At 43.9% G+C, this 25,729-nt stretch overlaps 1 protein-coding gene across 1 annotated transcript in view; it reads right to left on the bottom strand.

Annotated features, from left to right (window-relative positions):
- The window catches only part of CNKSR3 (CNKSR family member 3), a 63,754-nt gene extending 55,572 nt beyond the window's left edge, over window positions 1–8,182 (bottom strand). Inside the window, exon 1 of the mRNA XM_081854348.1 lies at window positions 7,977–8,182. Coding sequence (XP_081710474.1) covers window positions 7,977–8,028 — 52 coding nt within the window. The 5' untranslated portion in view covers window positions 8,029–8,182. The remainder of the gene's footprint in view (window positions 1–7,976) is intronic.
- Window positions 8,183–25,729: the final 17,547 nt, after the last annotated feature.

Below are 25,729 nucleotides of genomic sequence, written 5' to 3' on the forward strand. Positions count from 1 at the left end.
AAAGGCACCCACGCAATTGGACTTGCATTGTTTAGTACCTAGCAACACTACTTAAGTACTCTTAAAGTAAGCATTAAGAAGAGCAGAAGCTTTAACAAAACAACAACAAGTCTCGTGCCTCATGTGGCACTTAGTTCTCTTTCTATGACCCATATATGTTTTGCAGTTTGACAAAGCAAACAGCCACAGCACAATTATTGGACGGGAGGGAATTAATACCAATTAGCCATATGCACCACATGACAGGCTTTCACAGTTAAGAAAACATTTAATTTAAAAAACCAGCATATTTTTTAAAGGAAACAAGGTTTGTTTTTGTTTTTTTTTTAAAGTAAATTTTCAACACTATAACAGTAAACTTCTGTCTAAGTGGAATGGTTTGCATTGTCAATGACAAACACTACTGAACAGAAATCCAGCGCCCCTCCCTCCAGGTCATTCAAAGCATCCCTCCAAAATGACATTTGAGAATCGGGTGGCTGAACCTCGCCTGCTCACCCATTTATGTGCGCATAAGGGGAAGGACCGGGTTTCTAAAAATTAATCTTCTTTCCCTTGGACCCCTCGCCCTCTGAACCAGACAGAGCCACCTGCCAAATCCGCGTTAACCAGCCTTCCAGAATGCACAGCCTTCTGGCAATTTCCCATGTCGTGCCACCTCCAAATGTACAGCTGCCAACAAGTGCAAAACTAGCTCTCCATAATCCAGCCCACCAGGGCCCTTTACAGAGCCAGCAGGCTGCAGTGGTTTAAGTGCCAGACAAGAACTGGGCAGACTCCAGCTTTAAATCCCCCACTCAACCCTGAGATGCACTGGGTCACTTTAGACCAGGGGTTGGCAAGATTACTGGTTGATGGGCCAGTCCATGCTCCGTCCATCAGGGTTGGAGGAGCACCTGTGCGCACATGCTATTTCCAGCACTTCTCCGACCCGGATGTGCGCCAGAAATAGCATGTGCACACTTCTCCATCCCGCACGCATGCACACATGCTATTTCCGGTGCACATCCGGGTTGGAGGAGCGCCTGTGCGCATGCACACACGCTATTTCCTGTGCACATCCGCGCCGCACCGTGCCAGTAATAGCGGGCGGTGGCAGGGGTCGCCATGGACCGGTTAGACGAGCCTCGCAGGCCGCTACCGGCCCATGGGCCTTAGGTTGCCGACCCCTGGTTTAGACCAGTCATTCTTTCTTCTTCTAAGCTACTTCACAGGGTTGTTGTGAGGAGAAAAAGAACCAGGGGCGGGGTGCAGAGAAGGTTCAGATATACCGTCCAGAGCAAAAGAGGGGACTACTCATGAAATAAAAGAACAGAACAGAAAAGAAAGATGAAGACAGATTACCCTGCATCAAAGATGGGTCTTGAGTTACCTGACAGTTCAAAATGCATTGCAAGGTAAACCTCACCGAAATTGTAGCTTTTACTAGTGCTATTCTCACATCACACACATTGCGGGGGTGGGGGATGGGACTGGACGGCTCCCTTCCAACTGGTCCTTTCCAACTCTACAATTCTATGATAAAAGACTTTCTCATGATAAAAAATCCGGAAACAAAACAGAGATCCACCTTATGTGCACTGACAGATGACAAAGCTCAACTAAAAACACTAGACTTAGAATCACAGAATTATGGAACAACAGAGTTGGAGGGGATCCTGGCCGAAAGTCATTTAGTCCAACCCCCTGCAATACAGGAATCTCCTTCAAAGCTTCACACCATGAGAAGTGTGCACTCCAAGGGCCCTCCTATTGACATCATGGGGTAGAACGATGTACTCTGGCACTTCCCCATGGAAGCCCCATGTCACACTGGAGAGGAGACCCAGAATTGCATATCTTAGGAACTTGGGCCAGGATCACAGCTCAGCATCATTAGGTACTGCATGGGGCCCACACCAGAGCACTGCTGACCTCCAGAATCCCCTGGCTCTACTCATTCTATTCTTGCTTCCAGTTGCTGCCTGCTCACCTGCCCTCTTAAGCAAACCAGAAGCAGCAAGCGGAGGGAGAAGGATTATGGGCAACATCAGAATGGGGAAGAGCTATAACAGGTGAATCTACCTGTGCTCCAGCCTTCACTTTGTCTGCTGATCATGGAAATCATAGCCCAACATCATCTGGAAAGTTGTTGGGCTCTCCCCTGGTACAGGAGCTCTAAAGCCAATAAAAATTGTGTAGCCAAGATAGGACTTCCTCTTACAGCCACAGCTGGATGGACCTCATGGATGCTTGAAGGCCACACTGAGAAAAGCCTTGCACCCATATAAGTCCCTAACCCCCTATTCCAACCTCTCTTCAGAAAACAATGAGCTCAAGACCAAAGGAAGCCCCTTTCTTTTTGCTCCTACAGTCTGGATGGGCATATCCTACAGAGCAAGAAGGCAATAATGACCATATCAGCAATTGTTTAGCACAGATAAGACATAATCTTTTAAAATGCTTCAACTGTGCAAGCAGTGGATTCAGCTAAAGGATTTTAAAAAACATGGACACACCTTTTTAAATGAACATTTGGGGATGGAGGAGGTTTATGGTACAGTAGATAAGGCCATATAATTGCACCAAAGTTTTTTCAAGTCTTAAGTGTGCATTTAGTTCAGGCACAAAATTTCCTTCAGTCAGCAAAAACATCTCCTTAATTTCCATGGTCTTAAGATGATTGCCAGCTAATTGTGCCTTGCTTTTTAAATGTGAAAAAAAAAGCACACAGATTAACATCTTCACCCAGAAATACAGCTAAGCCCACATGGTGCAGATCAGGCAGCTGGGTTCACAGAAAAGTTTGGCAAGCTTTTGAAAAACATGGACACCAAAGCAACACATGCTCCAGATTAGCAATTGTGAATGCAAAATGAAAGGATGGTCCTTATTACAGAGTAATTATATTACAGAGTGCTCATTATCAGCATGCACCTTGACAGTAGATACTGAGCATGCAAAAATGCAACTTGCAGTCTGCATACAGTAAGTCTTAACTTCAGCATCACCCATAGGGTATTTTTCTGGAGCAGACCCTCAGTAAAACAAGCCAATATAAACTAACGCAAAAATTAAAATTTCGAAGAGGAGGTATGCTTGTTTAGAAAGTAAACAGTGCCTTTTTCATGTTCGTGATTCAACTAGAGGCTATGTTTGTTGGAATACTTTTTAAAAGAACATGTTTCAAAGGGTAGCATATTTTGGCACATCTTGGGGAAAAAGGGGGGAAGCAGATGAACTTTGGAAAGATATGACTTTTAGTTTTTCCACAAAACAGCAAGATAAATATAGACACTCCCTACCATCTCCCCTAGTTCAACATTCTTAAAACATTTTGATTTGTCATACAGTGTATTAAAGAGCATGTGCATACCATTGCATACCTAGAAACGCCCCCACAAAAAAAATTAAAAATATATATCCTCAAAAGTGCGAAATGAGCCTGAGAACATTCAGAAAATGCCTCCCTGTCATGCTCTCATTCCTATCAGATTGTGCATAAATGTACAAGTGGTTTAATGGGGGGTGGGGGATATGACAATTTATCCCACCCTCCTCTGTCTTAGCGCAATACTAGTAGCACAATATAGGTGGATATGGATCCTCCTTAACTTATTAAACAATGCCTACATTGTCTTTCAGAACCATTGATCATAGGCATTATAGGATTCCTGGGTACAGCTGTGGGCCTCAAAGGCTTTCCTTTTGCTTTCATTCATCGGGACCTGGAATGAGACCAAACGGAACAGGCTGCCTTAGAAGGTGGTGGATGTCAAAGGCTTTTTAAGCAGAGGTTAAAGGTAAAGGTAAAGGACCCCTGACAGTTAGGTCCAGTTGCAAACGACTCTGGGGTTGCAGCGCTCATCTTGCTTTACTGGCCAAGGGAGCCGGCGTTTGTCCACAGACAGTTTTTCCAGGTCATACAGCCAGCATGACTAAGCCGCTTCTGGCTAAACCAGAGCAGCGCACAGAAATGCCATTTACCTTCCCGCCAGAGTGGTACCTATTTATCTACTTGCACTTTTTTGGCGTGCTTTCGAACTGCTAGGTGGGCAGGAACTGGGACCAAGCAACAGGAGCTCACTCCGTCGCAGGGATTCGAACCACCGACCTTCCAATCAGCAAGCCCTAGGCTCAGTGGTTTAGACCACAGCGCCACCCACGTCCCAAGCAGAGGCTAGTTGGCTGTTTATCAAGGATGCTGCAGTAGGAGTGCATCTCCTACATTGGCAACAGACTGGACTAGATGGTCTCTGAGGTTGCCTTTAACTCTATGTGTCAATGAAATGCCACCCTCTGATGTCTGACTTGGGTTTTCACTATCTAAGATGCAGTCTTCTGAACAAAGGAAGTGTTACAACAAATAAATTTGATAACTACTAGCTCCTATTTGAGCTTCACTGCAGGAATTTCTTCAGAAGAGCATACCTTCTTCAGAAGAGCACACCATACAAAGCATAGCGTACCACAACAATCAATAGAAGTTATATCATCCCATATCCCCTCCCCATGCCAAAGTAGGCACTTTTCAGCTCTCAAATACTATTTCAAGTTATTGTTTGACTAGGAGAAATAATGCCTAGAATGACAGATTTTTGTCAAGCTCTTTTTTAAAAAATTATATTCTTCCTCCTTGCCCTCCCTCTCCAGGGGAGCAGAAATAACATGATTAAAATGTAGAAATTTGGTTGGAAATAACAGCCTAGTAGAGCACTGCCAAAAAAGGCAATTTTTCTTGGCTATGGATTAAAAATGAAACTTAACACCAAAGTGATTATTGAGCTACTTACATGCTTTTAAATGACATCCGTGCTGTCCAAAAGCAATGAAACAATTAGCACGTGCCCATGAAGAGTTTCCTTCTTTACAGCCCACTGCCTTATTACAAACTCATCAGGCAGAAGGTAGCATTAGGGAACCTTCTGGTGTTCAGCTGAGAGGTCAAATTTCACACTGAGAGCACAGGAAAAAAATGAATTCTCTAAGAAGCAAATCCCTCCTGTTCAAAGCACCACACATCCAACAGAAAGTTAAAACCACTAACTGTGGCAAGGCCAGGCCTTGATTAATTAGGAGAAGCTCAACTAAAACAAATGGCAAAGCACTAAATCTGAAAGAACAGGCTTGTACATTTGTGAGATTTGAACTGGGAACTGTCATGGTTCCATTTTCAGGCACTACACAACACACGAACTCTCAAAGGCAGTCTTCCATGGGTCCTTTCTACTAATGAACTCTCCAGGACGGCATCTCTCTTAACTAGTTTGGGCTGCCCTGCTTAAATAAGTCACCACTTCAGCCAGGACCAAACGCAGCAGCTCTTGTATAATAGCTCACACAATCTTAATGGATCAGTAACATTTGCATAATTCATGCCTACAGTTAACTTGCATATTCAGCCTTCTGAGTTGCAAAACAATGGCTTCTGACTTTGCAAAAATTTAGAAATCATGTACAACTATGTTTCAGTCTTCACAGCAACAGTACTCTCCAAGACAGAGGTGACCAACATGGTGTCCTCCAGATGTGGCTGGACTACAACTCCCATCATGCCTGACCACTTGCCATGCTAGCTTGGGCTGGTGTTAATTGTAGTCCATAACATCTGGAGGGCAACACACTGGTTACCCCTTCCCAATGAGCTGCATGGATAATTTCCAACCTGGACACCATTTTCATTGGGTCCATGAAATTAATCTGAATGCTGCCACTTTTAAATGTCAAGCTGGATACAATCCACTCAGTATCAGGATACTGAACATGCAAAGGTAGCTGCTTCCCTGAACAAAGCATTATCTCAGCCAAGGAGAAAATACCAATTCAAATGCAAGACTGTAGTAATCAGATCTTTATCGACTGCCATACTTAGAGAGTATTTCTAAGATTTGCTAAGAGATCTTTTTTAAAAAAAGTTTTCAGCAGCAAATTAGCCATTCACAGAGGAAGAACCAAACCAAATCAATCTGTTATTCATAGCTTGAAAGTCAATGTAAATTGAAATAGATTATTAGGAGCTCCCACTCATCCTTCTTTACTAGATGATGCAAAAGCAGGAAACATGTATACTAGCAAAAAGGATAGAACGAAGGGATAAAGTTCAGTTTCACACACAAGGTAAAAAAGTCTCTGGATCAAAAACATCTTTCTGTGAATGAGGCTTTAGCTGCACTGATATCCAGGCACTTGAGTCAAGACAGGAAAATAAAACCATGAGAAACTAGTGGAAAGAATAACAGAGAATGGCCCCTTCTCAGTAAGAGATCTCTAAACAGATTAACACACACACACACACACACCTACATTTCCTCTTCATATTCTAACACCTCTTCTTCAAATTAAAAGTAGTGTGATAATAATTATCACAGCATTTGGCTAGTGAAATAAACTTATTGATCAAATAATACCCTGCACACCCTTCTAGACCAGATTAATCAGCCAGTGATGATTCTGGGAACCCATAACTGCAGCCTCCTATTACATATAAATATATATACTGGACAGGGGGTGGGGGCCAGGGGGAAATCCACCATTTAAAACTGCCAAAATGGGAAATCCAGTGAGTTGGGAGAACCTAATTTGCTCCGAGTATATTTAAGAGCAGGTATAAAAGGGAAGGGGAAACCACTTTGAATGACCAGTGCCATACCATCACACCAACTAATTTATAGGAAGTAACTGAGAACTCTGAAATAAAACACCAGAAGCCAAGCTGGCAGAGAAAAACTTCTGCTGTGTGCACATTTGTTGTGCATCCAGTGTATTCCCACACAATGTGCACATAGTAGCCACAAGCCTAATCTATCCTGAATCAATCTTATGGTTTCTTATCTAACACTGCATTTTGACGAGTTTTTCCTCAAGCCAGCTTGGATCCAAACTGAGAAAAAGAATGACCTAGTTGCATTTTAAGCTGGTAAAGTGTGCAGCCTATCATGAAAGCAGGAGACCCCTTTAAAAAAGCCCTCCTGCCAACTTGTAGCACCCTATAACCTAAGCAGACAGTCTCAGACTTCACATTACTGAAAAGATTTCGTCTGCTAGGAATGTCTGGGCATTCAGAGGGTGCCAACTATATAATGGACTCTTAGGTTGCACTCCTAGTCCCTCGCGAGAAAATAAGTGGAGCTGGATTGCTGTAGCACAGCCCTATCCGTGTTTGTTCACCGGTACATCCAAGGAAGTGTGTGTGCAGAGAGTCTTGCTATATTAAGCGACAGCAATCCATACACTGCCTTGTATAAATAAAGTCAGCCACTAACGAGCCCATCTGCTCAGAAGGCAACCTGTGGAGTGCTCGATTTATTTACACCAATTATTGTGCGTAGAAGACCTTGGCGTCTTTAACTCGGCTTCTGTTCAAGCAGAGATTCACACGACATTCCCAAATCGGTCACAAGGGCGTCTTCCTCTTTAAAGAACAGAATTTATCACTGTTCCTCTTTCCTGAGGTAACCTGGCTCTTCAAGCAGCCTCGTCGGGAATACTTAAAGAAGCTTGCTCTTTGTTTGTGTGAACGCAACACACCCCGTGTAAGTCCGGCAGGAGGAGGGGGGAAGCGCCGAATGCGGAGCCCTCTCCCAGCCCAGGCTGCAAAAACATGCCCAGGGCCGCGGCAGAGGCTCGTTTGTTGACACGCGAGTGGCTGCGTTGGGCTCCTGAAAGCCGTGTGTGTTTGTGTGTGTGTGTTGCTAACAGCCGGGGAACTAGAGCCCGCCAAGCACTTTTCGGATTAAGAGCAGCAGCTAATTGCAGGTATGATCCCTCCTGAGGAAGCAGCTTGAAATAAAGGGGGCAGCAGAGGAGTTTGAAGGCGGGAGAACGAGGTTAAGAGGGGCAGGGATTGAGGACCCCCCAAGTTAAGAGGGAAAGTTTGAGAGGAGGAGGAGGAGGAAGAGAAGCGAAGAAGAGCAAACACTGCGCAGGGGGGTGAAAGAGAGCAGCGTGCCTCTCCCGCAGATCCAGGCTGGAGGAGCAGCCGGAGCCCCGTTCCTTACCCTTCGTCCACTCCACTACTTGCTTAGGGCTCCACTTGGTCACAGGCTCCATCCTCCTCCTCGATCCAGCGCTCTGAACCCCCCCTTGGCGAGGAGAATCCTGGCTTCTCTCTCTCTCCGCCCCCGCCCCCCCCCCCTGCCCAGCCCAGCCCAGCCGGAGATCCCCAAATCCAGCAAGGCAAAGCGAGCGCCGCTCCCGCCTGCTGTGCTCTCGCTGCTGCCCCTGAGCGCGCGGGCTTCCCCCTTTCCAGGCTCCCATCGGGAGCAGGCAGCCCCGGCTCCGCCCCCTTTGGCCTGGGCCAGCCTCTCTCTCTCGCGCGCGCCGCCGGCTCCACCTCCACGTGCTCGGAGCAGCGCCCAAGTGGGGCAGCGGCCCGGGCGGCGCTCGGCTGGCGGGCTGGTGGCGAGGCGCTTCTGGGCCGCCGCCTCCGCCGCTGCTGTGCCCCCTGCAGGAGACGGAGAAGCGCGCTGCAAACTCCGCCTGGGTTCTCCAAGTGCTGCTGGTGTCCTTTCTTTCTCCTCCCCTGTTTCTTCGCCCTCCCCCCGCCGCCCTCTTTTCAATCCTGTGGGAGCTGGAGCGAAACTCCAGCAAGAAGCAGCCCAACCCAGACCGGCCCGTCGCCCTCGCCCACGCAGGCTTAATGCTGCTCTCAGGCGGGGCTGTTTTGCGATAGAGCTGGGAGAAGTGGCCAAGTGCGCACATCACAGCTGCCGACTTCAAAAGGAAGAAACGTAGGTTTTGATTGTGGGGGCTCCTGGGTGGGGATGTTGCTGGACTGCAACTCCCAGCATCTCTGACCACTGATCATGCTGGCTGGGGCTGATGGTACTTGGAGTCTGATAACAAGATAGATGGCCGCAAGTCCTCCCCCCACCCACCCCCCAGGAGGAGAAGCTCCCTCTACTTTCCCCACTCATAATAAAGGTGTTTTCCCCCACAGAGGGGTGGCATAGGTGAACGAGAAATAAAAATAAATGGTGTATGGATAGTGTCAAACAGGCATTCTCCCAGTCTCTCTGGCGCTCTTTCTCTCACACACGTGCATACATACACACACACACACACACTCAACAGTGCCGGATTTACGTATACAGTGGTACCTCGGGATGCGAACGGGATCCGTTCCGGAGCCCCGTTCGCATCCTGAACGCAACGTAAGCCGCAACGGCACGTGTGCGCTGGTCGCGTTTTGTCGCTTCCACACATGCACATGACGTCATTTTGAGCGTCTGCGCATGCACAAACGGCGAAACCCAGAAGTAATGCGCTCTGCGCGGAGCGCAACTTCAACCTGAGGTATAACTGTGAAGCTAAACAAGCTATAGCTTAGGCAAAATTTAAAGGGGAAAAAACCTGGATGTACATTTCCAAAATATAAGATAAAAAAACAAAACCTACACATAGCAACAGTCTTTTGTATTGTGTATGGACCTATTAGGTCCATAAATTACTATACAGTATAGCACATATTCAATACCAAAAAAAAGTGACAATTTGTTGTTGACAAAGGACAGCTGGACATATAAAGGGCCTCATTACCTTCAGTAGCTTAGGGCTTCCATCAAACCTAAATCCGGCCCTTTGCACACGCTATTATGATCAGACCACAATTAAAATGGGCTGTTACTGGAGAAAAGATTACTGTATTGGTCTGTTGCTTGACAGTGTTGGAGGGGAGAGGCATGGGAACCTGCAAAGCAGAAACTTGTTTTGCAGACCTTGCTTTTAGGGGTCAGCAAACACAGCTTACGACTTTAAAACACTAGGGCCTAGTTCTTACTGAAGGAGAGAAGGTGGGCTGCACCACGTCAAACTATAGGCGGAACGGGCCTGATCAGGAGTGCCACCACGCCTACCTATGAAAGAGTGACATATGAAGAACACTATGCTAGAACCTGCCTCAGGCCCATATAGTTTTCTATGCAGGAAATTGTATGGAGGACCATGCAGTCAGGCAAAACTCCCTGTAGTCTGAAGTCCTGCAGCCCAGGCACAAATGTACTACCTCTGTGATAACTTTTTGTTTTATTTTTAAATTATTTATTGCTTTTATATGTTAGATACAAATTAAGGCAATTAAATATCTGATGCCAAGACAAAATGCCAAGACAAAAATTATACAGAGAAGCAGCAAAGCCACAAGATAACATAGCTGCAGAAGGTAGCAAAAAATAAAGTTACCAAAAGCAGCAGTCAGTAGCAAAGTTGCTTGATTTCACACATTTTTAGCTTGTTTCGTTTAAGTCCTATAATTAGTCAAGGAGCACAATTCCAGCAGCTTGGGGGAAAAACCCAGATATTAAATGCTGTTAACGAGGTCTATCAGCAAGTTTAAAATGTTTTTTTTAAAAAAACTAGGGATGACAATTTTGCATATCCAAAGAGCATTTTCACAGCATCATGCAATACAGGAGACATGTTCTCTCCTCAGAAAATTTATTGTTTTTTACTAATCCTTGCTTCTGTGCTTTTAAGATAAGTTTTATTCAGACATTTGTTTAGGCCTAAATAACAGTAGTTAAGTATTTACTGTACAGTAGTTGATCAATATATTGTATAATATATATATATATATACAGTGTAATATATCTACTGTTGACCTCTTTTGTTTTGTTTTCTCCTTCCTGTGAAAGAATAGGAATACTCTGAACATAATCAGTTATCCTCAAGCTATCCCCTCTGATGCAGGGAGGAATCAAATCAGTTCTGCTAGTACAGTGTTTCCCAACCGGTGTTCCGCGGCACACTAGTGTGCCGCGACACGTTGCCTCGTGTGCCGCTTGGGAAACACTGCTCTAAGCGAGAGGGGACTCTGCTCAGGCTGCATCCGCCGTGCGCGAAGGAGGCGCTTCCTCTCGTGAGGGAGGCGAGAAGAAGGGAGGCGGGGCCGAGCAGGCGGATTGGCCCGGCGGCGGCCGTGACGTCACCCTGCGCGCGGCGGCAGATTCGAAACTCCTCAGGCTCAGGCGCGGCTGGAGCAGGAAGGCCGCTCTGCTTGAGAGGAAAGAGAGGGAGCCGCCGCCGCCGGGATGAAGAACACCGTTCCGCGGAGCACCGTGAAGAAGCTGCTGAGCAAGCACAAGCCGCACTTGCCTCAGGGTCTTACTGCCCACCTCTGTTTCCTTGCTGTGCTTGCTCAAACGGAACAAAGAGCAGGGAAAGCCCCTCCCCTCCAGGCAAGCAGGCAGGAGGGAGAGAGAGAGAGAGAGAGAGAGCACGCGCGTGCGAGCTGGCTGGCTTGGGTGAGTAGGTGAGGGAAAACTTTTGCCTTCCTTTCCTCCCTCCCCGTTATACCCCTCTCCTGCATTCTTAGCCAGCTGCTTCTCTGCACACCCCTCTCGTGCTCCTTGTCCGTTCTGTGTTTTTCCTTCCCTCCCCACTTAAAATGTGGTTTAAAAGCATGGATCCACATGGATCCTCAGGATCTTTGCATTGGGTCACCCCAAATTCACCATCAGATCACATAGCATGTCCATGGCTACAGCCTGCCCCCCCAAAATCACACACCCACTGTTGCCTGGGGCTGCAATGGTGCAAAAACGTGGTTACAAAACATGGATCCACAGGGATTCTCAGGATTTTTGCATTGGGTCACCCCAAATTCACCATCAGATCACATGTCTGTGGCCACAGCATGAAGCACAAAAATGATACATCATTAATATTCACTGCCCACGGCGGCAGCCAATCGGCTGCCGCAAAGGGCGGGCCCTCACAGGTTCACTGAATAAAGTATTTTATAATTTTTCATATTTCTGTTTACTTACTATTTCATAATAAAGTAATTATAAAATACTTTATTTGTGTTTATTTGATTCCTATTAAAGAGAGTTACTTTATATATAGTCAATATAGGCACAGAGTTAATTTTTTAAACATTTTCTAATGGTGGTGTGCCTCGAGATTTTTTTCATGAAACAAGTGTGCCTTTGCCCAAAAAAGGTTGGGAAACACTGTGCTAGTAGGAAGAGAGGCATTGGCTGATTCCACCTGCAGCAGCAGCACCCGTCAGATTTGGGGGGTGTTGGGAGCTGCAGAAAGGAGTGGGAATTGGTAAAAAAAACAAAATCATTTTCCACCATAAGTGGATGCCTCTTGAAGCCCTTGTGCAAGAGCACCAATTGAATAAAACTGGTATTTTTCCTTTCATTTCATTGGCTAATAGCTTGTGTATAAGAGACTTATGTTGTATATTTTATTGTCTTCTCTGGGGAATTTCCCTTGTTCTCTTAAGGGCAGCAAATTCCAATGAGATAACGCACGTCACCCACTGTATTCACATTCTGGTCATTTCTTTTTGTTCATAACATCCACCGAGATCTGATGTAATCAAGAGACCAGGTAGCATGCTTCATTATATTAAATTTCTTTGTTCAGGCAGGTGCTACTTTGTTTGCCTGGCTGCCCCCCCCCCCCCCCCGCACACCTCCCTGGTTTGTGTATGGCATTATCATCTATTTATAAGTTGTGACATCTGTTTTCTTTGATCGGTTTGCTAGTTTGAAATGTTAATTTTGATAAAACAGCCGGCAACACCCATTTGTGCGTCAGGAGGCTTATTTCAGTATAGATCCACGCATGCTGCATCTAGCCACCCACTTCCCATAAATTACCTTTGCTAACAAGGGATAATTCTCAGGTCATCCTGTGTCTGTTGCTACAAGCATGGTGGGGTCTTTTGTGGAAGGGGGCAATCATTGAACAACAACAAATTTATTTTTTTATTAAATTTATTAAATTTTATTAATTTTATTAAATTTATAAAGTAAAGGTAAAGGGACCCCTGATCTAGTCGTGACCAACTCTAGGGTTGCGGCGCTCATCTCACTTTATTGGCCGAGGGAGCCGGCGTACAGCTTCCGGGTCATGTGGCCAGCATGACTAAGCCATTTACTGGCGAACCAGAGCAGCACACGGAAACGCTGTTTACCTTCCCGCCGGAGTGGTACCTATTTATCTACTTACACTTTGACGTGCTTTCGAACTGCTAGGTTGGCAGGAGCAGGGACCGAGCAAAGGGAGCTCACCCCGTCATGGGGATTCGAACCGCTGACCTTCTGATCGGCAAGTCCTAGGCTCTGTGGTTTAACCCACAGCGCCACCCGCATCCCTTATTAAATTTATATACCACCCTTAATCTGAAGATTTCAAAGCAGTGCACAAGATAAAAGCACAAAAGTTTAAAGGTCAAGTGTTTTGTCCCAGAAACAATACGATATTCTTCAAATCAATGAAATTCTCTTTTGCTAATTTGGGAAGACCACTTTAAAACTTCATAGGAAATCAGCAGCCAATGTGAAGTGCCCTTCATACAGAGTATTGAAGCGTTAATAAATGCATCATAATGTGAGTAGCTTGCAAGATCATCTCGTTCCATAAGGTTAAAAGAACATAATTCTAGAGTGGAAGCTACAGTGGATACTGCCTTGAAGAAAATGTGGAAGCTACAGAAAATTCAGTGGCCCATCTCTTGGCAGGACTAGGTTACGACAGACATACAAGCCCTTTATTGAAGCATCTGTACTGTGTTCATGTCATTATTCTAATGCTAAAAGCTCTAAATAACCTAGGACCTATATAAGAATGTAAAGAGAGCTTGCTGAATCAGGGCAATGGCCCATCTAGTCCAGCATCTTGTTCTCACAGTGGCCAACCTCATGCCCATTGGAAGTCCACAACATTCACCTTGCCTGCATTTTCCAGCAACTGGTATTCAAAGCCATTCTGCTTCCAATATATAATCTTAGGGAGTACTTTATACAGAGGAATTTTTTCTCATCTCTACCTGTTTCTGAGGCATTGAGTAGCATTTCAAATTTTGAGAAGCTCCTGGTGTTTCACTATTTCAGTTTCTTTTCTGTACAGTGCAACCCTAGGTATATTTACTCAGAAACAAGTACCACTTTGAGTCAAAGGGATTTATTCCCGTGCAATAGGACTTTAGCCTCAGAGACTGTTAAATGCCCCTGCCCCAATTTGGATTATATCAACACACATTTGTTAGACACATTTCACTTAAAAGAACTTACCAGCAAAAGTACTTACAGGTGAGATATATGAGTGAAAAATCCTCTATGGCCCACTTTATTCAACAAAATCATATCCATCAATTGCTTACTCTAGTTTTACAACAAAAAACGTGGCATAAGTTTAAAATACCTCTGGGCTCTCTTCTTGTTGACATATTTTACTGCCTACATGTAAACTCACATGACCAGGCTGTTGGCAAACATGACAAAACATTTCCCCACTCCAGCTTGGATCTACAATATTCTGGGATTTGTTTCTTAAGGTCTTCCTATCCTCATTCACAAAACACTTCTGAAAAAGGAAGTGTATGCACCTCAGTGCTGTATTTTGCAAACTGGGCTTTAAGTTAGCTACAAGTGAAAAATGTCTTCAAATCATAGGGGCAGTTAAATGGTACAGTACTTGTGGGTGTGCATTAGGTGACTCCCTAAGTTTTCGTGCAGTTTGAAATGCTTGAATTATTTGTAAAAAGAAAAAAAAGATGCTACCAATTTCAAAGGAAATGGTTACATTAATAAACTTAGAGGCTGCTTCTGAAAATATGTCTGTTGTTAGCAATTCACAATCAATCAGTTTGGGTTTCCAGATTAAAACCTCTGAGCTGAGCATGGGGCCAAGGTTTATTTATTTGCTATTACATTTATTTTCTGCCTTTCCTTTGAGGAGCTCAAGATACCAAACCCCATAGCAAAGCCAGCCAATTGTGCTTTATTCTGTAAAGGAAGCACAGCTGGAAAGTGAATAAAATAATGTAGACACGAGAGAAGTGTTTAAACAAACATACCCCAGTATTGTCCTCCATCCAGCTTCTAGTTCTTTTTCTGCTGCTCTGGGGCCCCCCTCCTGAGTCCTAGCTGGTGCTGTCAATATTTCATCCTATGATCGTTCAGCAACAGTGATTAAATATCCTTAGCAATTGTGCTGCCCGCTGAAAGCCAAAGCTGCCGCTGCATTTTCTGCTCTAACGTAAGTCAACCGTGTGATGCAGCAGCAAAAAAGCTAATGCTATTCTAGGTTGCGTCAACAGATGTATATAGTGTGCCAATCAATAGAAGTAATAGTACCACTGTATTCTGGAATACCATGTCCAGTTCTGGGTGCCACAATTTAAGAAGCATTTTGACAAGCTGGAACATGCACAGAGGAGGACGACCAAGATGATCAACGGTCTGGAAATTAAGCCTTATGAAGAACACTTGAAGTAGCTGGGAATGTTTTGCTTGGAAAACAGCTGACAGAGGAAATATGACAACAATTTTCAAATATCTAAAGGGCTGTCACATGGAGGATGGAGCAAGTTTGTTTTCTCCTGCTCTGGAGGGTAGGACCCAAACCATGGATTCAAGTTACAAGAAAGGAGATTCTGACTAAACACTAGGAAGAACTTTTTGATGCTAAGAGCAGTTAGATAGTGCAACAGACTCCTCAGGGACTCTCCTTCCTTGGAAGTTTTTAAGCAGAAGTTGAATGGCCACCTGTCCCGGATGCTTTAGTGGAGATTCCTGCACTGCAGGAGCTGGATTAGACGACCCTGAGGTCCCTTCCAACTTTACAATTCTATGATTCTCTGTGTAATTGGTTCATTCAATGACTCCTGTTGCAGAGTCATCTGTTCTCAGAGATTCTTTTCTGTCTGGCTGTGTCATCGCTTTGAGTTTGACCCCTTCCATTCGGAAAGCATGTCCAGTATAGCAGTGACTCATGCGAAGGCAGAAGTTGTTGTTTTTTCTGAGGGTGAGTAATTCTTAGTCTTTTACACTCTGACAAAGAAAGTGGAAGGGAACACAGGTAGCTGCCTTATCCTGAGCCACACCATTAGTCCATTGAACTGCATTATCTACATCACAGGCAGGGAACCTCAGGCCCAGGAGATGAAAGCAGCCCTCCAAGTACAGTGGTACCTCGGTTTACAGATGCTTCAGGTTACAGACACTTCAGGTTACAGACTCCGCTAACCCAGAAATAGTATCTCAGGTTAAGAACTTTGCTTCAGGATGAGAACAGAAATTGTGCTCCGGTGGTGCGGCGGCAGTGGAAGGCCCCATTAGCTAAAGTGGTGCTTCAGGTTAAGAACAGTTTCAGGTTAAGAACAGACCTCCGGAACGAATTAAGTTCTTAACCCCTGGTACCACTGTACCTCTATTTGTCCCTTGGGACTCTTCCCAACCACACAACTCACTGGGCCTGCCCTACACCCTCCTCCAGGGTTCTTGCCTGGTGGGAATGTGTCCTTGAGCTGTAACCAGAGCTCCTGTTTGCCTGGACCGTCTCTCTCTCCCTCCCTCCCTCCCTCCCTCTCTCTCTCTCTCTGTGTAGAAACCTCTAATTTTTGCATAGGTGAAATGTTGCCTACTCTACCAAAGCTGAAATCACATCTGTTGCTCCACCAACTTTTTGCCTCTGGCCCTGCCCACTCCTAGCATGCAACTCCCAGAAAGTTATGCATGAGGCAACGTGTCCCTCAGACTGAGAAAGGTTCCCCACCCTGGTTTCTATTGATGGGCAAGTAGCTCCCCACGGTTCCATTCAGGGCTTTTTCACAATCCTACCTAGAGATACCAGGATTTTAACCTGGGATATTTTGCGTGCAAATCGTGAGCTCTCCTACTGAGCTATGGTCCTTCCCCACAAAGGGTGGTATACTTCAGCTTTAAAAGCTTAGGAAACACCCACTGCGTGATTATACATCTAACTACTATAACATCAGTGCAAATCTCAACTCAGGCAAGTTGAGTTTGGATTTGATATCCCGCCTTTCACTCCCCTTCAGGAGTCTCAAAGCGGCTAACATTCTCCTTTCCCTTCCTCCCCCACAACAAACACTCTGTGAGGTGAGTGGGGCTGAGGGACTTCAAAGAAGTGTGACTGGCCCAAGGTCACCCAGCAGCTGCATGTGGAGGAGCGGAGACGCGAACCCGGTTCCCCAGATTACGAGACTACCACTCTTAACCACTACACCACACGGGGTGGGGGGGGTGCCAGAGGGATCTTTGCACCAGGGTGCCAGATATGCTTAAGATGGCCCTGCTCTCTCTCCCCCCCTCCCTTTTTGTATATTCTAATAGCTTACAATTACAAGGTTAACATGGCATTTAGATGAGGCCACACATGCTGGCAGATTTGCATAAAATAATTCTTATATAAGTAACAGTCCTATGCAAAAATAAGCAACACCTCTATTATGTATTTTCTGTTTTCAATATTGTGATTTTATGTTGTGAACCGCCCTGAGATCTACAGGTATAGCGTGGTATAAAATTTTAAAATAATAATAATAATTAATAATAATACTAGACATGACTCGGCTGGTTTTTGTGTGATCGGCAAGCTTTTTGGAGGACCTTGGCAGTTCATTAGAAAATTCCCTCCCTGCCAGCCACACCAAAAGCCTCTAAGCAGTAAGTAGACAGACCGCATTTGCAAAAGAGAAACTTTGTGTTCCTGCTAGAATTGTGCAGGCCTTGTGCAGCCAGGTTCTACCAGACAAACTCAATTAGCTATGCAATTAGCTTAGAAGGACATTAGACGTAAATAGAATTTAACCCTCATTAGATCATGTTCTGCACTAATAATTATTGTGTGTTAATTTGGCTGCAAACTGATTTGCAAGACATTTTCTGCCTGATAAGCTGGATCAAAATACAATTAAATAAATGTGTGATTAAATAAATCACAACTGCTTGTAATAACTAGGTCACAGGTTTAGGACCACTGTGTGCTATAGTTCCAACAGCCGCCAATAGTAGCAGATGCCACTGGATAGCAGATAGTTGTCTATGTGGCCTGGTACAGATGCACACAGAGTAGAAATAGCATCAATAGCTAGAGGAACAACAGTGATGTCTGTCACCTCTAAGCTATCCTGCTTTTTGTTAGGTGCATGATTGGCAAATGCCTTTGCAGTCAGCCTTTGACTTAGTCTCAAATTGAAGTTAAAGACCCTTATAAAGCTTCAAAAAAATTCTTTGGGGACGCCAAAGGACATTACTGCAAGTAACTGTATACAGTATTTCATAAATTTACAAGGGGAAACATTCATACTGCAGACTAACGAGTCTTAAGGACTGGTACCACATTAGCTGCATAATTTGAACATGTTTGGGAATGGTCAAATATTTTATATTCATAATTCACTTTTTGCCTTTCACAACTTCACAAAATGCAGTGTGTAATATGTACACGATCCTTTATTTTTAAGCTAGTCAATCACAAACACATTTGACTACTAGTAGATGGTACTGGAAGCTGAGAATTCACGCCAACCCCTACTGAAACAATTAACAATGGATTTACAAACTGTAAGCTGCAGACTGAGTTCAAATAAAGAATTATTTCACAAATTGGGACTGCAAAAGCTGCAGCCACAATGAACAGTCATTGTTCATTATAGTCAGTCTAATCAATTTGGCCACTGACCAGCCTCTCATTGTCGGCAAATATCTCCAGGCACTTCTGGATGAGATGGATTGGCTTGATTCATTTCACGCAGGCTTCAGTACTGAAACTGCTTTGGTCAACCTACACTGGGAGGTGCAGGAACATAACCCTGTTGATTTTCCTGGCTCTTTCAGTGGCCTTCAGCACCATCAACTAGGATACCTTTCTATCTAGAATGAAAGTATGATAATATTTCTAGGTGGGTTTGGGGGAACTACATATTTACTCCTTTAAAATGTGATGATGACCACCAACTCACACAAGGCTTTAAAAGAGGATTAGACAAATCCATGAAGGATACGAGCCATGATGTTTATATGTTCAACCTCCACCATCTTTTGTACTGCTGTACTCGGGTCCTGTTTGCAGGCTTCCCATAGGCATCTGGTTGGCCACTGTGAGGAGAAGATGCTGGAGTGGATGGACCTTTGTTCTGATACAGCTTCTGATGTCTTCTGATGTTCCGTGCCAGGGTGGTTTCCGCAGATGTTTTCCCCTGGAAGAAGACTGCTGCAGCCTGAACACAAACTTTGATCTCTTGCCCTCCTGTTGTCACTGCGTTTTTAACCCCAAGGGACACAATCCTTGAAAGGAAATACTAAATATTAAAACAACTGGGCCTGTCAATGGTCTGGAAGAGAGAATAAAAGTGTATTGTCTGGTCTGCAGTATCATAATACATGCTAGTGGCGGATTACATCGCAAAAAGCCAAAGACTTCAAACAGTATTGTCTCCTTATGGCCTCCAGCATAAACAAAACACAGTTGATGTTGTTGCTCTAATTCCTGCTATTGGCTCTCCCATTATGAAGCCATATTTGTGTTTCTAGCACAGTGGAGTCTGTTAAATGAAGGGGAGGTCAGCAAAGCAGTTTCTGCATGAGCAAATTGCACAGCTCGTGGCACGCACTTGGTTCTTGCAGAAGTTTCCAATTTTTGCCAAGACTGGTGGACTCCTTTACATTGCTCAAGCATTTAAATTATACTATCAAATATGAAACAGTTGTTCAGAATTGGAAAGGAAATATAATCATCCTCCATTGAAGGCATTGGGGAAGGCAAGTTTACATGTATATAGTTTCTGGTTTTGAAAGGAGAAAGTTGCCAGACTTCTGCTAAGAAAATTACTTGTCCTACAGGGAATCGCTACATCTATTTTTGGAAGATCAGGCAGATTTTGAAAAGGATTACATCAGATAATTGCTTTACCCTTTTAATATGTTTTACCAGTTCTCATTAAAAAATGTCCTTTTTGTGGCTTTAGTTAACCTGAAGACATTCGTTGACAACCGATGTCCTCCTTTGCAAAAATCCAGACAGCCGTGTGAAGGTGCCAGTTCATGCAACCAGCGGAAATGGTCATTCAATCCTGCTGTGTATTCCCCCATCCAGATTTACCATACTCAGTGTCTGGTTTGCCAAGAGTAAAATAAAATAAAATAAATTCTTATTCAAAAGTCAGGAAAAAAGATCAAGAAAGGCAGAAGAGTTGTGCGCCTGATAGATAATGAAAATTATTTTCATTTACAATAAACATCACAGCAGCAGCAATTCATAAGTATAAGAATATGAAAGTAGAGTACAACAATTAATTAATTGAGGAGCCTATTATCAAACCTCATGTTGATACTGCTTTGCGCTCCTGCCTTTTTCAAAATAGTGGGATGTTTTTCAGTGAAAGCCACAACCTCAAGCTTCTTTGTGAGCAAACAATAGTTCTGTGGGGACCCATTGCAGCCTCTCTCCCCTTTCCTCAATCAGAACAAGTGTCTAGGGTTTCAACCAAGAAATTGCAGTTGGAGCATTTGCTGCTGTACTAGAAGGATGTTACCCCTTTAATAGTGAACCCAAGGATAGATGTGAAATGAGTGAACCACAGTGGGATCACAAATTCATATGGGCTAGTTACCCTTCAGCTGGCTTCCATCATGGTATGTTTCCACTTGCACAATGACATTTCTTAGTCAAGAGTTACATAGGTTTTGTCAGACAGTTGCTTAGTCATAGCTGATTTACGTTTCACTCTACACAGCCTACAGATACCCAGGAGAGCCAGTCTGCTTTGGTGGTAAAAAAAAAAAAAATAGTTTTTAAAAAGGTTTCCAAAATGTGAGTGGAGAGGAAATGTGTTCATCAATGTGGAATCTGTATTGATGGAAATGACAGCTATTCCATTTCTGGAGACTGACTAGTGAAATGTTATGTGCAAGTCAGTCTTTAATTGATCCTTTAAGAAACAGCTATATAGCATAGCACAGGGGTCAGCAACCTTTTTCAGCTGTGGGCCAGTCTACTGTCCCTCAGACCATGTTGTGGGCCAGACTATATTTTAGAGAGAAAAAATGAACGAATCCCTATGCCCCACAAATAACCCAGAGACACATTTTAAATAAAAGGACACATTCTACTCATGTAAAAACACGCTGATTCCCGGACTGTCCATGGGCTGGATTGAGAAGGCGATTGAGCCGCATCCGGCCCACAGGCCTTAGGTTGCCTACCCCTGGCCATAGCATATGGGCAAGAAACTTGTGACCAACAGAACATCTCCTACACTTCATGGAATAGCATATAGCATTGTGTGTGTATAAACCATATATACATACACTGACTAGGGTTTGTCTCCAGCATTAAAGCAGATCTACTTAAATTAATGAGCATGTCTGACTTAGGCCTATTAATTTCAACGAGTCTACTCTGAGTAAAACTTAGTTGGCTACAATCCTATATAGATTTACTGACATCTCACAACTAGCTAAGACACGTGGAGTACTTTGAAAGCGCTGTAAAAATGTTGCCTTATTAGTGCTGACTTTAGTTAGATTCAGCCTTTGCTCTGGCTAATTCTTTTCCTGGCCACAATGTTGGTATCCTTTGTACTTAAAGAGAAATTCCTTCTGAATTGAAAGATTGATCATATCCTTCATGATTGCTATATCTCTGAATGTTGTTATCCTCTTAAAAGTAGGGGAAGCTCAAGGACCTATTGTGAATGCTATGTTCAATTTCTAAGGAAGAGAAAACCCCAAAGGAGGAAAATATATCCAAAGGCTTCACAACTGCCTCTTTCTTTCAAGGCCAGTGGACTGGAAAATCCTTTTATAAAATCTTTTCAGGAAATTCAAAATTTCTAGTGCTCAATGTGTGTTTTGTGTTCATTTGTTTTACCTTCGTAGTATATGCTTGGTGAAGAACGCTATATATCTTGAGGGTAGCATTATTTGTTTGTTGCAGAGGGAGATTAAAGATGGATTACATCCCTGTTGAGGCATAAGATGGTCTGACATGTCATAATCAAATATTTCCATTTCTGTAACAATCATTGCTTGCTAAGAATGATCAGATCACTGAATGATGCCTTGCTTTGGAATTGCCATCGGGCTTGCCTCTTAAATACAACCTTGGCTGTGTACACACAAAACATTTAAAGCACACACTCACAGTCCCCCAAGAGAATGCAGGCAACTATAGTTTAAGGGTGCTGGGAATTGTATCTCTATGAAGGATAAACTCCAGTTCCCAGGATCCAAAGGTGAGTGAGTGCTTTAAATGTATAGTGTGCACCAAGCCTTGCTTTAAAAAAAATTTTTTTCACTAACTTTCCTATGAGGATCAAGTTATGTCATATCTTTGATGCTTGGGTCACCCAATATTCAGCTTTTGTCACTCCTGTAGTCATAGTGTTAAATGTGTGAATATATTTAGCAGGTTTAGATTTGTTTCATTTAAGTAAGCACCACAGGGGGATCAGGACCATGTGATGGGGTAAGGGTGAGCTAATGCTTTCCATTTCACAAAATTGCTATGGGCTTTCACAATGAAATGATTAGCCAATCCTAATCAGATCTCCATGCCCACCTGCTCCCATGGCTGTTATTTAAATGACAAAAAACAAAAACAAAGCCTAGACAAATACATTGGTTGATTGATTCATGCATTTAGAGTACAGTGGTACCTCGGTTACAGACGCTTCAGCTTACAGATGCTTCGGGTCACAAACTCCACTAACCAGGAAGTGGTTGCTCCAGGTTAAAAACTTTGCCCCAGGATAAGAACGGAAATCGCACGCCAGCGGTGCAGCAGCAGCAGGCGGCCCCATTAGCGAAAGCTCGCCACAGGTTAAGAACCATTTCAGGTTAAGAACGGACATCTGGAACGAGTTAAGTTCTTAATCCAAGGTACCACTGTACAACCCTAAACAGTACTCACTTACCTGGGAGAGAGCCCCACTGAACTTACTGGGACTTACTCTTGAGTGGCCAAGCCCTGTTAATATCAAATATAGTTTGGATGTTAATACTAATGCAATTCAAAGTGCCGTATGACAAGGGTTAGCTCAACTGATCAAAAAGTATGTGGCCTGTGGCATTAAACCAAAGTAAGGAGGTTAGCCAGGAGCTCCAAATATACAACCGCTTACATGTGTGTTTCTTGCCAGCTGGGTTTCAGTGGGTGTGATGCTCTGCTTAAGCATTAAACAAATAAGAGCTTCACCAGCAGTTTAGCTGAAGGCAGTTTTACCAGATGGTGTTTAATTATGCTGTTTTCAGTTGCAGACTCCTCCCGCATTTGTCTGCTGCCTTAATGGCAACCAGGGCAAATTATTTAACCGTTGAGTAAAAGGGAACGTCTGCTTTAAAGAGTAACTATTTTATGTCTTTAAACCAAGACAACTTATTAATTTTAAAACTTTAAAATAGTGCAAAAAAGGAAGAAGCATTTTAATATACATATCAGATATACATTGCTAAATTGTAAAAAAAGCAAGTCCTGCAATTCTATATCAAGGGAACTAGGGTGCCTGTTAGGGATCAGGGTGAAGCACTCCTATCTAGGAGCCGTCTATTCAGTTTGTCTACCAGTCATGAATGCAATTAACTTCATGGCTTCAAGCCACAAACACTTGCCATATAGCAAGAGTGGGCAGAATGCAGAACTGGATCTATGGCTAAATCTCATGGGTAATTTGAAGCACATCAATAAGCATTTCTCTCTTGCAGTTATTTAACAACAGCAGCAACAACAAAAACGGTTGCTGCTGCCTTCCTATTAACTCACCACCCTAAATTGTACTGTTGAAATAAATAATGTTTGAGGTGATGATGAGTGGATTGTTGTGTGGAAAGACTGTTCCTGGGTTGAGAATTATTCACTTTTAAGTCTCTGGCACCATACTCCAGTAGGTGGATCTCAGAATTCTACCAAAAAAAGAGGAAGATCCTACAAACCTAAAGTCTACCCATACTTGCCTTATAGCATAGCTTCTGAGAGCTAGTGTTACTGGTTTTTTAACATTGACAACCAAGTGTGTTGCTGACCTTGTGTGCTCAAGGCTAGGCTCACTGTGCTACAAGGGGGTAAATCTGTGCTATACTTGACCTAGACCTTTACAGTCCCCCAGTGCCTTGGGTTTTCTTGCCAGAAACATATGCATGTCAGGTTTGAATATTCATAGGCCAGGACATGAGTGCAGCAACACTCTCCACACTTGTGGTTCTCAGCAACTCGTATTTAGGGGCATCCTGCCTTCCGCACTGCCCAGTTATTACTGCCCACTTATGTGTGTGGGCAAGGTGGGGGAAGGAGAAATGGTCTATTTCCCTTCAGTAAAGTGTCACACACAAAAAACTGGAGGAAGAAGGAAATAGACAAAGTCCAGGAGTGAATCAGAAAGTTTGTTTCCATCAACATTTGGTAAGAAATTTGCCATCTACTTCAGCGAGAGCAGATTTTGAAAACCCAAGGGCTTCTAGAAAACCCAAGGGACTGTGGGTAAACATCCTAACATCTTCAGGTTTATCTGAACTAATCCAAACATGTGCACTATATGGGGGACACCCACCAGTGGTTGTCATCAGCTGCCCATGGTGTGCCTTCTTTTGTTACACAACCAGCTCTAAGTCTGAATGGCTGGGAAACATCCCAAATCCTTGATATTCTCAGGCTGCATACACATTAACCTCTTTGTAGCAGGGGCGTTCCGAGGCGGGGGGAGGGAGGCGGGCCACCTCAGGTGCCATTCCAAAGGGGTGGGTGACAAAATGGTGGCCACATGACCCAGAAAGCTGTCTATGGACAAACACTGGCTCCCTCAGCCTGAAAGCAGAGATGAACGCCGCAACCTCATAGTCGCCTTTGACTGGACTTCACCATCCAGGGGTCCTTTACCTTTTTACCTTCTATTAGAATCCAGGCTACTGGATATACCATACTGATATGGTATAAAGGAGACGTAGAGGCAACTGGCAGGAGGTGAGGGCTGAACTCTTCCAATCTCTGCTCTCCTTCTGAAACTACTTCACTCAGTTGGCCTGAAAGACCAAAACTAATCCCTGACATTAGAAAAACAGCTGGTAAGAGGAAGACAGTTTTCAAGGGAAAGCAGAGGCCCTGGTAGTGTTCAGCATCTCCTCCCAGCTGCTGCTTCTGCCTTTGCAATAACCCAAGCTCTTATATGAATTTCAGCACAACCTTGAAGCAGATGCCTTGTGAGTGCTCAGTAATTCAGCGCAACCTGGTTTCTAAGGCATGGGGTGTTGCCACCATCACTCTGAATACCTGAAGTCTTGACTGTTCAGGGAGGGGGGTCGGGATGGAAAACTGGCTGGGAGGGGGCACTCCACACTGCAGCATTTGCAGGCACACAGGAGAATCCTGTCCTATCATCATGGTTCTCCTTGCAAGACTTGAGCCTGCTGTCCTGATATGAGGGCCTCTAACTGTGCAGGTGTTTTGGGTCTATGTAGTTTCCCCCCACCTGCCCAATTTCTTTTCTGCTGTGTAAAACTTGTGCTTGGTGTTTAATTATAGTCTACCACGTCACTGGATGCAAGCAGAGAAAGTCTGAATGCTATTCGGTGTTCTATGTCAATTAACATTGATCATGGCATGTGATTGATTCAGATGCCTTCCTCGTCTATTTAAATAGTCAAGTATAATGGATCAAACAGGGACTAAACAATGCTTCTGAAAACCTCTGGCAATTTTTCAGCATAATAGAATCAGGCAGACAATTGTCTGTTAATGGAGAACATCAGAGAGATAGGAACTGCCATAAAGTTAGTTTCATTTGAAGCTGTTAAGTGAGGATTTTTAAGAACCTTACCAAAAATGCAAGCTTTTTAACATGAGTTTGATACAGCTTTGCTATAGTTCTGATGTAAGGATCCGGCTGCATTCACTACATACATATTTCGAAATAAAGAATGCTGATGTATCAGAATTATAGGTGACCTCCAAGGGTTAAAACATTTGCTTATTTTTTTTCTAAATAACAGGGTTAGCA

Source organism: Podarcis erhardii (genome assembly GCF_964252035.2).
Source record: "Podarcis erhardii genome assembly, chromosome: 3".
Classification (NCBI taxonomy): Eukaryota; Metazoa; Chordata; class Lepidosauria; order Squamata; family Lacertidae; genus Podarcis; species Podarcis erhardii.